At 40.2% G+C, this 14,194-nt stretch overlaps 2 protein-coding genes across 2 annotated transcripts in view; one reads left to right on the forward strand and one right to left on the reverse strand.

The window, feature by feature from the left end:
- Positions 1-5,077, reverse strand: part of MFAP3 (microfibril associated protein 3) — a 66,558-nt gene extending 61,481 nt beyond the window's left edge. The window contains exon 1 of the mRNA XM_060008475.1: positions 5,031-5,077. The gene's annotated coding sequence lies outside the window, so the exon portion shown is untranslated. The remainder of the gene's footprint in view (positions 1-5,030) is intronic.
- Positions 5,078-5,130: 53 nt separating this feature from the next.
- FAM114A2 (family with sequence similarity 114 member A2) overlaps positions 5,131-14,194 on the forward strand; it is a 38,198-nt gene continuing 29,134 nt past the window's right edge. Inside the window, exons 1-6 of the mRNA XM_060008477.1 lie at positions 5,131-5,186; positions 8,664-8,908; positions 9,252-9,351; positions 9,764-9,856; positions 12,480-12,571; positions 13,985-14,119. Coding sequence (XP_059864460.1) covers positions 8,678-8,908; positions 9,252-9,351; positions 9,764-9,856; positions 12,480-12,571; positions 13,985-14,119 — 651 coding nt within the window. The 5' untranslated portion in view covers positions 5,131-5,186; positions 8,664-8,677. The remainder of the gene's footprint in view (positions 5,187-8,663; positions 8,909-9,251; positions 9,352-9,763; positions 9,857-12,479; positions 12,572-13,984; positions 14,120-14,194) is intronic.

Raw genomic sequence — 14,194 nt, forward strand, 5'->3', positions numbered from 1 at the left:
CAGGTTTCCTGGGCTCCAATCCTAGCTCTGACTCTAACCAGCCTTATGACTTTTGTTAATGATTTAATCTCTCTGTGCCTCAGTCCCCCCATCTTTAAAACAGGGAAAATAATAGCATCTATTTTCACAGGACTATTGCAAGGTCTGAATGAGACAGTATATAAAAAACACAGAGTCTGGTAATAGTAATCACTGAATAAGCTCTAGATATTATTATTGTTGATGGTCCTTTCAGGTGCTAAAATCTACTCCTTACAGCAAAGCTATTATTTAAGATAAATAAAACACTTTTACTTGGAATACCATGCAACCATTTAAAAATCACGGAGGGGGGAGGGGAAACACCACTAGGTAATTTCAGTCTTTAAATTTCACACTCCTCTTTTTCTCATTGCAAATAAATATTTTACAATGATATGGATCAAACAGGAATTGTAAACTGACCTTGGAGCCCAACCATTATATTACATTGTTTTTAATGTGTCCTGAGCTTGTGGTAGAGAGCTTTTGTTGTGATCTACCTAGCCCGTGTTTCCCTTTTTGGAGCCCTGCCTTCTTGGGCCCAGGAGGAAGTCAACCCACTGGCTAAGAAGAATCTTGTTCTTGGAATTTGGATTGAGACACTGTGGGTTAGGGCCATCCGAGGAAGAGAAGCCTTATAGGGAGCTGAGGCAATCAGGTTAGAGAAAGGACAAAAGGGGTGGAGAAGGGAAAGAGAGAGGAGACAGGAGATAGGGGCTGCTGGTGGTGGAAAGAGCTGCAGGGGGGAAGAGAAAGAGGGACTCACACATGCTGCTCCGGCTCCTGATAGAATTCTACTTCCTGGCTTCAATATGACTTTTTTTTTTTTTTTTTTTTTTTTTTTTTTGCAGTACGCGGGCCTCTCACTGCTGTGGCATCTCCCATTGCGGAGCACAGGCTCCGGACGCGCAGGCCCAGCGGCCATGGCTCACGGGCCCAGCCACTCCGTGGCATGTGGGATCCTCCCGGACCGGGGCACGAACCCGTGTCCCCTGCATCGGCAGGCAGACTCTCAACCACTGCGCCACCAGGGAAGCCCTTTTTTTTTTTTTTGAGAAATAAACATCTTGGAGATATGGGGATATATGTATAGTTGATTCATTTTGTTATACAGCAGAGACTAACACACTATTGTAAAGCAATTATACTCCAATAAAGATGTTAAAAGAAATAAACATCTTTATCTAATTTTATTCAAAATTAAAACCACAAAAATGAAGGCTGACTGTGCAAACAATGAAGGAAATGGAGAAACGGTCAGGTGGGAGAAAAAAGACTGAGTTCAGCAAAACCTGGAAGGCAGGGGCAGAGACAGCTAACTATATACAAGAGAAGTACTGAAGAGAAGTGTAACTGTGCTGTGGAAACAAAAGAGAAAGGAGGACTTCATGAATTTTAGAAATGCAACTCACTTAAAAGTTTGGGACTTTGCATAATATTATGCCTGCTATTCTCAATGGAGCAGCTGACATTTGGAGGCTAAGAAGAAAGAGTTCAAAAAGGAAAATCAAAGTGCCACCTTCCTGTAAACAGTTAAAAGGGGCTATGCTATGCTTGTGGATGAAGTTACTTGGTAGAATGTTTTATTACCTTTCTTCAGCATGAATAGGATAACTGAAAAGTGTGATATTTAAGTTTAATCTAACTCCTTTTTCATCTTTCAGGTACACTAAAATGTTAGCTTTTCTAGGATCATGAATAATCAGAAATGTAGATGATTTTACCCTCCAGAATCATTCTGGATATTGGCTATATCATTAAAAAAGAAAAAGAAAGAAAAGCGCCTAAGCTATCATCCCTAACAGATTGCCTTGTTGCTGTTCCTGCCAAATTCTGAGAGAAGAAATATTTCCATTCTCTTCCAATTTTCAACAGAAGTAAATAAGGAAGTAATGTGGCTAACTTCCATTCTTGTGGCTCAATATTAAGTTGGCTGAGGAAACAGCTGTTTGCAGAAATAGTTCTGGGATAATTCGAAGGAAGGAAAAACACTGATGCCCAGATGGTATTGGTTTTTGCTCCAAGTATACTGGGATATTAACGGTTCATTCTCCATAGCTAACTGCGTTCAAGGCTGTATTTACAGCTTATCCACTCTCCTCAGCCTGCACTGTTACACTTGAAAAATGGAGAAGCTCCTTACACGAGGCACACAAATGGTCAGAGTGGCATTTTGAATTGGCAAAGGGGATAAAAAAAAAAATGAAGAGCAGGCTGTTAGCACTCCTCTATGCTTTCAGAGAACAAATGTAAAGCTGTTGTGCTTATACTCGACCACTGCTATAGATAACATTAAAAGGTTAGTAATACGCAAACAGAAATCATCATTTTGAGGGTCATTTTCCAAAAAGTTTCTGAATAGCCCTTATGCTCCCAACAGCATCTTAGAGCCATCACACACCTCATCACTGGCCTTTGGGCACTTGGCTCAAATGTCAGCCTATTTTCTGGTACACTGAGGAACACCCTCTGTATTTGCTGAAGCTGTGCTTCAAACCATGGTTAGTTGTTATGCCCTTGACTTTGATCATTTTTGCCATAAGCATTTGCTTATGAAGCTAAACAAAGACATAGATATGACAAGCTTAGACTTATGATCTCCTTGCCCATTTTTTTCTCTATAGTCTGAACCTCCCCCTGCCCCCGCACCCTCCCAGTATCTCAAACTCAGTATAACTAAAAAAGAACTCCTCACTCTCATGCTCAGATCTACCTGTCCAGTATATATAGTTCAAACGATAGACACACAATACAATTCTTCCAGTTTTGCAAGATCAAAGTTACAGTGTCATCATGGCTATGTGGTCAGGAACATGGACTCTGACGTTAGAGTGCCTGATGTGGGACTTCCCTGGTGGTGCAGTGGTTAAGAATCCGCTTGCCAATGCAGGGGACACCGGTTTGAGCCCAGGTCCGGGAGGATATCACGTGCCTCGGAGCAACTAAGCCCGTGCACCGCAACTACTGAGCCTGCACTCCAGAGCCTACAAGCCACAACTACTGAAGCCTACGCGCCTAGAGCCCGTGCTCCACAAGAGAAGCCACCGCCCGTGCACTGCAACGAAGAGTAGCCCCGCTCACTGCAACTACAGAAAGCCCGCGCGCAGCAACGAAGACCCAACACAGCCAAAAATAAATAAATAAAATAAATTTATTAAAAAAATAAAGATGCAGATTTCTTGGGCATCTGCATCTTTGCCGTGCATGTAGTTTTAATGACTTACAAATCATGTATCTTTTGATTTTCAAAACCTTACTGTAATTCAGCGGTTCTCCAAGTGTGGTGCAGGGGCCTCTGGGGGTCCCAGAGACTTTTTCAAAATGAGTTTCGTATTAATATTAGAAAATTATTTGCTCTTTTCTCTCTCATTCTCACACAATATGGTGCAGTTTTCCAGAGGCTACATAATGAATGCTATCACAAGAGAGTGAATGCAGAAGGAGATATGAGAATCTAGTTGTCTTCTATTAAGCCAGATACTAAAAAAAACCTTGTAACAATGTAAAACAGTGCCATTCTTTCCCATAATTTTTTTTTGGAAAATATTCTTCATAGAAATGCTATTTATGTTAACATGTAATGAATGTATCATTTTAAATAAATTAACAATTTTTGAAAAGCTGTTTTGATATATAAAATGGCATACTGAGGAACTCTGGGACAGGGAGGGTGTCAGGGAGTGCTGGGTGAGGGTGCGTATGAGGGAACTCTGGGTGAGGGAAGGGGTGAGGGGGAAAAATGGCATATTGATAGTTATAAGCACACAAACAAAAACTCTCTGACGTTCTCAGTAAGTTTTAAAAGTGTCAAGGGATACTAAGACCAAAAAGTTTGAACACTTTCTATTATAATTATCATCAGCAGTATTTTAAGGATAAGACAGTTAAGTGGCTTGCCAAGATTCTATTCTTAAACCTCCAATTTTATGCATTTTCATTACAACAGAAAATCAGAGGAAAACATGTTCTATTTTATACTTAAAGTGTTCTTGTTTTTTTTGGGAATAGGCATTTTTAACATGCTCCCAGGTGATACTGATGCCCCTAAATTTAGAGAAGCACCATCAAAGCAAAGGAAACCATCTGAAGAGTTTTAGGAAGTGACAATTATGTATAGACATTAAAATGGTCATTCTGAAAGCATTAAATGGAGTTGGAAGACGTCGGTTCTTAAAAGGCCAGGTGCCTTCACCTCTCTGGGACTTAGTTTTTCACATCTCTACAGGGAGGGTGTCTCTAATGCTTTTCTGGCCGTCATTTTGGGTTTCATGCATTCCACTGTCCAAGGGCAAGTGAAGAGGTGCATCTTTCTGATGAAGGGTCAGGAGTAACCTAAAGTCATAAATCACAGCATGTCACTCTTGGGCACAGAAACCTTCAGTGCTTTTCCACTGCTTTCCAAATAAAAGTCAAAATCCTTCTCCTGGCTCACAGCCCCTACAAGGGTTGGCCAGTTTAAGTCTCTGGTCTCATCTTCCTCTTTTTGCTCCACGCACAGTAGCCTTTTTCCTCTTCCTTGGCCTGGCTCGGTTTGTTCCCACAAGAAGGCGTTTGCACTTGCTATTCCTTCTGCTTCTAATACTCCTCACCAGCTCTTCAAAAGGTTTACTCCCTCGCTTCGTTCCGTCACTTTATTCTGCTTTATTTTCTTTAAAGCACTCACTACCGTCTTAGATAATCGTGTTTGTTTGTTGACCTGTTTATAGTCGGTCTCCTCCGCTAGGCTGTCAACTACTTGTGAGCAAAGCCACAGTCGCTCGTAAACCAGTATGTCCCAAACGCCCAAAGAAGTGCCTGGCAGGTATGTGGAGCTCCGTAAATATACGACGGCCGAACTCCTGCAGCCCAGGCCAGGCTTGCAAAAGGGCAGCGGATACCCCACCCTCCTTCACGTTGTACCCCAACCCACCGCTCAAACCCACGCCTCGACACCGCTAGTAACCCACCCCCACCCCCACCCCCACCCCGCCCCAGCCCTAGACAACGACCGTGAACTAGCCCTCACTCACCAGACCCTCGCCAAGCTCCTTCCGGCTGGACCGGCTGCTTGACCCGGAAGTTCTCTCAGGTAGGCAAGGCCTTCTCTGTCCTGAAGGAGGACTTCCGGGGCAGTAGGGAGTGGCTTCTCTGCGGCTGTGGTGGCGGCGCGGATGGCGACGCGCTGGGTACGGGGCTTTCTGGGAGGAGGCAGGCCGGGTGCGGGGTCTCGGGGTCGCCGCGGAAGGGGAGGAAGCGGCCTGGGGCTGGGGGGCGGGCGCCACGCGGTGGACGCTGAGGCTGCGGAAGTGCTCTGGTTATTGAAGCGCTCCGCTTGCGTGAGGAATTCTCGTCGTTGTCAGCGTCGGAGAACTTAGGAGCACAGGTTTACACCAGAACGCCGGTTTGGCACCTGTTCTTGTAATTAGGAAGAAGGGAGAACGGATTTTGTACATCTTGAGACAAATCGTTATATTAGTGAAAATAGTAATGCTCCCTCCAGACAACCACCAGGTACTAACAGCAGCTTTTACCCGTGAGGGGTTACGTGCCAGGCTCCGTTCCGAACCCCTTACATCCACCGGGTCGTTTCGGCTTTCCAGGAATCCTGGCAAGTAGGTAGTACTCTCCTCGTTTTACAGATGAAGAAACGGAGACGCAGAGAGGTGAACTGACTTCTCACAGTCACTCAAGTGCAGAGTTGGAAGAGTGTCAGCCTAACTACATATTATATATAGTATATAATGTGTATGTTACATGCATATTACCGTGTGTTGTAACTTGGAGACAGCATAAGGAGAGCAAAAAAGTATTCCATCAATGTTTCAGCTACACGAAACATCGATGGAACTTTGTGCAAGAACTGTGTAGCCTTTCCTATTTGGCCTCTGGAGTAAGTAGGGCAGAAATAGTGTCTTAAATTAGTTCTCAGTCTCCAGAGCTTGGCATGCAACAGGTAGTCAAAAAAAATGTTTGCAAGTAAATGAATGAGTGTTTCACAGTTGGGTTTTATGTTTATGGATAGTTGTATCTAGATTGTTTTTTTCTATGTGTTTCGGAAACGTATGTATATCATATACCATATGGTCTAGGATCCAGGATGTTATATAAATCTACCTTTCTAGCCTTAGGCCTCCCCATCATTCTCTTTGCCGTATTAACTACTCCTGGTATCTGTCTGTATTCCACGCTGTCATACCTCAGACCTTTGAGATTTCCCCTGTGTTGTTTACACACCCTTGAATTCTCTCATTGGCATCTTCATCTGTCAGAATCCTAAGTGCCCTTTAAGGCAAGTATTACAAGTTCAGATGCCTACGGGGGCTAATCAGGTAACATAAAGGAGTCAAGTGAATTTGGGTGGAGATTATGGGGAACTAGAGAGCACTACTCTACCCTGTCTAAAAGATCCCCAGCAAATATTTGGCATGAGCTAGTTATTAACAAGTCGAATGTGGGCCCAGTGTCGCCAGATCTTTCAGTTTTAGAAGGGAAGTTGGAAATTTCTATTTGTAAACAAACTCTGATTTTTAAATGTTACCAATTAGTATAGAAAAAAGTTTAAGCACTGTGCAGGCCAAACAAAAAAATCTGTAGGCTGGATTTGGGACTCAAAATCCCAGTTTGTGATCACTATTTTATGCTTTTTTCAAGTATTTAAAGTTCATGAGTGTTATTTCCTGATCCTAGCATACTTTTCCTTGCTCTCTGTTCTTTTAACATTTTGTGTGTACCTCAGTTATAGTGCTACTTCCAGGCTGCCTTAGTTGTTAGTATGTCTCTTTTTTAGTATGTTAGAAATGTTTTGATGGCATTGATGGATTGGGTCTAATTTTGTGGTTAGTATATACTGGTAAAAACATGTGCTTATACATACTGAGGTCTGGGTGTATGTGTGTGTCTATGTATGTGTGGGATACGTTTATTTCTCCCCTGGTAATACTTGGTTATCCTGGAAACCAGCATCTCCTCCTTGTAAAAACACCAATAATATCTTGACTTTAATTGTCAAAGAGCTGTACTTCTGGAAGGAATTGAATTTGTTAACATTGCTGTTCAAAAGCTGGTCTGATGTAAATCTTATTCTGGTAGCTTAAATTTCATAATCTCTCTGAAAAATTGAGGTAGGAATGATTAATGAGTAATAAGATTTTTTTTAAATGTCAAAAAAGGAGAAGTTGATAAATTGAAATTAAAAACTTTTGCTCTGTGAAAAGCTCTATGAAGAGGATGAAAAGATAAGCTACAAACTGGGATAAAATGTTTACAAACCACATATCTGACAAAGGACTTGAATCTAGAATATAAAAAGAGCTCTCAAAACTTAACAGTAGGGCTTCCCTGGTGGCGCAGTGGTTGAGAGTCCGCCTGCCGATGCAGGGGACATGGGTTCGTGCCCCGGTTCGGGAGGATCCCATGTGCCGCGGAGCGGCTGGGCCCGTGAGCCATGGCCGCTGAGCCTGCGCGTCCGGAGACTGTGCTCCGCAGCGGGAGAGGCCACAACAGTGAGAGGCCCGCGTACCGCAAACAAAACAAAACTAAACAAAACTTAACAGTAAAAAAAAAAAATCCAATTAGAAAATGAGCAAAAGATAAAAATAGCTGTTTCACTGAAGAGGATATACAGATGGCAAATAAACACATGAAAAGATGTTCAATATCATTAGCCATTAGAGAAATGCAGCTTAAAGCTTAAAGCCATATTAAGCTGTCATAGTGCACCTATATCAGAATGGTTCACATGAAAAATAACACTGCCAGATGCTGGTGAGAATGAAGAGAAACTTGATTACTCATACATTGCTGGTGGGAATGTAAAATGGTACGGCTACTTTGGAAAAGAGTATGGCAGCTTCTTATAAAATTAAGCAAATACTATCGATTGCACTCTGGTCATTTATTCCAGGGAAATGAAAGCTTATATTCCCATAAAAACCTGTATACAAATGTTCATAGCCATTTTATTCGTAATAGCCCTAAACTGGAAACAGCCCAGACATCCTTCAACAGGTAAATGGTGAAACAACTGAGATACATCCATGCCAAAGAACACTACTCAGCAATAAAAAGGGAGAAACTAGTGGTACAACAACTTGGATGAATCTCGAGGGACTTATGCTGAGTGAAAGAAGTAAATCTCAATAGGTTACATACTGTGTGATTGCATTTATATAACATGTTGAAATGACAAAAGTATAGAGATGGAGAATATCAGTGGTTGCTGTGGGTTAGGAGGAGGGTGGGACATGGCTAAAAATAGATAACACAAGGGATCCTTGTAACTGAATTATTCTGTATCCTGACTTTGGTAATTGAATTATTCTGTATCCTGACTGTGGTAATCCTATTCTGTATCACATGAATTTGTGCATGTGATAAAATTTCATAGAACTAATTACACGCACACAAATGAGTGCATGTAAAACTGGTGAAATCTGAGTAATGTTGGGGGATTGTATCTTATCAGCATCCTGGTTGTGATATGCTATAGTTACACAAATTGTTCCCTTGGGGGAAACTAGGTGAAGGGTATATTAGATCTCTCTGTACTATTTCTTACACCTGCATGGGACTCGATAATCTCAAAAAGTTTATTCAAGTAACTTTTACCAAAAACAAGCTTATATAATTAATTTTTGGGGGTTGGGGGGCTTTTATTTTACCAGGCAATGATCTAATCATGTCGGATAAAGATGATATTGAGACTGAAGTGATAACTGAAGCAACTTCCATCCTTGAAAATGAGAACTGTGAGCCAACCAAGAATTTTGAGTCAGTTGACCAAAGTGCCAAGTCAGAGAGTAAATCAGAACCTGTAGCTTCTACTCGGAAAAGACCAGAGTCCAAACCTTCCAGTGACCTTGAGACTTCAGACGTTCTCCCTGTTCAGACATCACAGGCTGCAGGCAAAGTAAAGTATCTATTAAAAATTGAGATTAAAAAGTATTAGGGTTAAAAGGAATACGGAATCAATACCAAATTGGGATTGCACCTATTTCTTTCTTTTTATAACCATAAAACAATTTTCTCAGTTCTATAAATGCTTTTATGAGTGGTTGCCTTTGCTATGTGGTGCTTACATTGAAGGTAACATACATCTGTCAGCCAAGCAATACACTTTTTGAGCTAACTAATATGTATCTGTTCACCCATACTTTTGGCCAATAATTAGCTACCTTGTATATGAACTCTTATTTTCCTCTAATTTTTCCATTTTTCTTTGCCTTTGTTTTTCTGGCTACTGGGAAAAATAGGAGACTGTTTCCAAAGATGTACCCCAGACCGGATGGGGCTATTGGGGAAGTTGGGGCAAGTCCTTGCTCTCCTCAGCCTCAGCTACAGTAGCCACAGTAGGTAAGGTCATCAGTCATTTTATTCATTTTTGTGTGCATTTTGCTACAGGTGTGTGTTCAAGACGACTTTGTTAATCATTCTTCTTCCATGATTACTCAAAGGCTTTATAGTTTGAAGATACATTAGTAATGATGGGCTGATTTATACTGCCACTAGAATTGGTAACGTATTTCATTAGAAGGTTGACATTTAGGAATTAATATAAAACTATTCGTTGGTGATAATGAATCAATTTTTTTTTTCCTTTAGTAAGGATACACTCCCAAAGATGAGTTATATAGGGTCAAAATAACATGTCTTCTGGTTGTAATGAATTTTAAAATCTGTGGTTTTAATTTTCAGCTTGTTTCTTCAGTTTTGGTGACTAGTAGCAAATAAATTCAAATATAAGAACGTTATTTTTTCTCATTAGGACAAGGTATTTCAAATGTCATTGAGAAGGCAGAGACTTCCCTTGGAATCCCTAGTCCCAGTGAAATTTCATCTGAAGTCCAGTATGCAACAGGTCAGTATATGGAGACATTAAGGCCTAGAATTATAAACTGAAATGGATAGTTAAGCTCATTTTTTTCAGTAGATGTTTTTGACTGTCTGATATTCAGGGCATCATGGGGCTGATGAGAAATGGGATTTGGAATCTTTGGCTTTAAGCACTCAGGTGTCTCTTTACTTTCCTCATCTATGAAATTGGGTGATACTTTATATTGCAGAGGACTGTTACAAACATTAAATAAGTAAAGCCATGAATGTAGATTGTAAAAATTGCCTCGCTTTGTGCTTGGCACAATTGAGTAAGAGCCCAGTAAGAGTTAGCTGAATTTGAATCTACTGTGGCATGAAAAAATGTTTTAATGTGTTAGTTTTGGTGCTGTTCCATGGTTCATTTTTTTAAGCCTTTTTTCTATGTGCTTCGGTTTGGATAGTTTTTGTTGTGGCTTCAGGTTTACTGATCTTTTCTTCTGCTGTGTCTAATGCTGTTAAGTCCATTCAGTGACTTTTAAATTTTAGATATATTTTTCAACTCTAAAAATTCCATTTGTTTCTTTTTTTGTCTTCCATTTCTCACCTCCTCATGTATATATTTTAGTGTCCCTGACTGTCATCTCTGTCATTTGAATCTGTTTCTACTGACCATTTTTTTTTCTTGCTTAGAGATAACATTTTCATTTCATTGATTGGATGCTGCACATTAGAAATGTTACCTTGCTGAGTGGATTTTGTAGTCCTTTAAAGGGTGTGAGTTTTGTTTGGAAGGCAGTTAAGATATTTGTAGCTTAGATTGATCTTTTGGTCTCGATTTTAAACTTCTTGAGGGTGATTTCTAGAGTAGCCGTTATTGTTAAGTGCTAGTTTAGATCAACTACCAAGTCTCTGACCCTTCTGAGGTCTCTACCTAATTTCCAGGTGTTTAACTAGGTCTCTCTACTTGATTGGTTGGAAGTCAGATGTCTCTCAGCCTAGCATGAGCTTTGGGCATTGTTTAGTTTACAGCTCCATGGCAGTTCTTTGCCCAGTATCGTGGAGTTTTCCAGTGCAGGAACAGCTTAGTATTCAGCCAAAGACTCAAGGGCACTCCTGTGTAGATAGTTGGAACTCTTTACCTCTGTATCTCCCTCCTCTGCAGTACAGGCATACCTTGGAGATATTGTGGATTCAGTTTCAGACCACTGCAGTAAAGTGAATATCGCAAAAAACGAGTCTCACAAATTCTTTTTTGGGTTTTCCAGTGCATATAAAAATTTATACTATATTGTAGGCTATTAAATGTACAGTAGCATTATGTCAAAAAGAATAACGTACATACCTTAATTAAAAAATACCTCACTGCTGAAAAATACTAACCATTATCTGACAGCGGAGGATTGCACAAACCTTCAGTTTGTAAAAAAAAAAAAAAAAAAAAAAAAAGCAGTATCTGCAGAGCACAATAAAGTGCTTGTGCTTCATGCACAAGGTATGAGGTATGCTTGTACTCTGACCTGCAAATTCCAGGTGCTTCAGCTTTCCTAGATTCCAGTCTCTGTCTCTTCTACTTAATAAGACTGCCATGCTCTGCTTGGGTTTCCCCTCCCTGTGCTGTGGTCTGGAAAGCAAGCCAATCATAGAGTTCTCATCATTTGTTTCTCTTCTCTCCTGAACCATAGTACAGTACGGTCTGTAGTCCAATGTCTGGAGATAATTGTTTCTTATATTTGTCCAGTTTTCTAGATGCTATGGTAGAAGGGCAAGTCTGACACCAGATAATCCATCATAGTTGGAAGCAGAAGTCCTCCCTACAGTAGATTATTTGTTGATCTCCTGTAAGAGATTTTAGTGTTAATAAAATAGAACAGATTTTAAACAAATCTTTGTAATGCATGTCTGAATCCTGTGAAGAAGCATAATTTTCCAGGATAAAGTTTAAAGTAGACTGGATTTTTAAAAAGTCACATTTATTGAGTTATAATTTACGTAAAGTTCACTCTTTTTAGGTACAATGATCCTTTGATATCCATGGGGGGATTGGTTCCCGGAGCCCCCCCCATGGATACCAAAATCCTCAGATGCTCAAGTTCTTTATGTAAAATGAGTATTCACGGGTTCAGCATCCATAGAAGAGAGGGCCAACTGTATATAGTTTTACATATTTTAACAAACATACTGTCCTGTTTATGCTATGTAATCACAGTCCATTGTGATTATACAGATATAGAATATTTCTTATATTTGTATAGACAAGACTTGAGAATATTTTCATTCCTCCCCCCCCCCCCAAAAAAATCCCCTCATGCCCCTTTGTAGTCACTCCCCTCCACCTATTCTTAGCTCTTGGCAACCACTGATCTGTTTTCTGACCCTGTGGTTTTACCCGTGCAGAAGATCATATGAATGGAATCACACAGTATATAGTCTGTTATATATGTCATAGGTTGTTCAAAAGACTGGATCTTGTTTTTGAAATGAAAATGAAAAACTGCCTTAACTTTTATTTTAAAATAGGCACATGGTTTAAAATAATAAAACAAAAAGTACTAAGGCCTTGTGTGTTGGAAATAAAGTCTAATTTTTAAAAATTCATATAGATGCTAATAAAGCAAAACTATTTACGGACTGTCTCTTCATATTTACACATCCCTTCCCCACTATAGGAGAGACAAATGCCAAAGAGAATGAAAACTCCTCTCCAATGAGTGGGCCATTTGGGGTATTCTCTACCATCTCTACTGCTGTTCAGAGCACAGTGAGTAAAAATTGCAAGGTGGCCTGCTTCCTTCCATGATTATAATGGGTTTTTGTCTCTTTCTCTTTCTTTTCCTTGAAAAGTCATGGGGACTGATTCCTCTTATGGGAGTTCAAATTGCTGAAGATCATTCACTTTGATCTTAGGGTAGAGTGAGAGCTAACTTGAAAACTTAAAAGAAGTAAAAGAGGGAGCAGGAAATGCAGAGTAATAGAGAGGCAATGTACCTAATATTTTATGGACTAAGAATTCTTAGTTTGGTGGCCCTAGAAAAACATCTCTGCTTTACAAAAATATTTTTGTCATAATTATATCTTTTAGGCAAAGGAAAAATGAGATGTTTATGATAAATACTTATAAAACTATAGATGATTAGAAACATTTTTGAAAGGATTAAATAGGAAGCAATATCTTTCCTACATGAGGATAGATAGCTAGTACTTTTTTATTTTAACTTTTGTGTGTGCTTTTTGTGTATTTTTTTTTTTTTTTTTTTTTTTGCGGTACACGGGCCTCTCACTGCCGTGGCCTCTCCCGTTGCGGAGCACAGCTCCGGACGCGCAGGCCCAGTGGCCATGGCTCACGGGCCCAGCCACTCTGCGGCATGTGGGATCCTCCCGGACCGGGGCACGAACCTGCGTCCCCTGCATCGGCAGACGGACTCCCAACCACTGCACCACCAGGGAAGCCCTTAATTTTAACTTTTTATTGAAGTATAATCTGTATACAGACGAGTGAAATCATAAGTGTTCAGTTTTAATTTTCACGACATGAGCACATTCAGACTAAGAAACAGCAGGGTGGTATATCAGCTGTCTCCCCTGTGCTGTCTCCCAGTCTTCTGTGCCTCCCCCTCTTGCCATCTAAGATAACCACAATCCAGTCTTCTGCCATCATAGATTAATTTTCCCTGCTATATGAACAGAATCATACAGAATGTACTCTAGTGTATCTAGTTTCTTTCACTCATTATGTTTATGTAATTTATCCACGGTATAGTTTGTGTGGTGTATTCCATTTTCTTTGTTGTATTCCATCGAGTGACTATGTAACATTTACTCATTCCAGGGTTGGTAAGTATTGGGGTAGTTTCCAGCTTTTAGGTTTTATAATAGTACTGCTATGGGTGTTCTTGTATGACTTTTGATGAAGCTCTACACACTTTTTTGAATATTTAACCATGCGTGGAGTTGCTGGGTCATAGGATATTCACATGTTCAGCTATAGTAGATACTGACAAATAATATTCCAAAGTGGGTATACAGCTTTACATTTCCACAAGCACCGTATGATTGTTTTAGTTGCTCCTTGTTCTTGCCAGTGGTTGCTATTGTTAGCCACTATTTTATGAAATGAAAACATGCAGGTGTCTTTCTTCAGTATTATTGTAATGAGGTTGCGTGTGTTTCCTAGGGAAAGAGTGTTATCAGTGGGGGTTTGGATGCCTTAGAATTCATTGGGAAAAAGACAATGGATGTAATAGCAGAAGGGGATCCTGGATTTAAAAGAACCAAGGGTCTGATGAACCGGACTTCCACACTGTCTCAGGTACTATTTGCATTCCTGTCTGTATTTTGATCTGTATTTTTGCCTTTGGTAATTTGGGACCTTCTTATTATTTCC

Source organism: Delphinus delphis, chromosome 3 (assembly GCF_949987515.2).
Source record: "Delphinus delphis chromosome 3, mDelDel1.2, whole genome shotgun sequence".
Taxonomy (NCBI): Eukaryota; Metazoa; Chordata; class Mammalia; order Artiodactyla; family Delphinidae; genus Delphinus; species Delphinus delphis.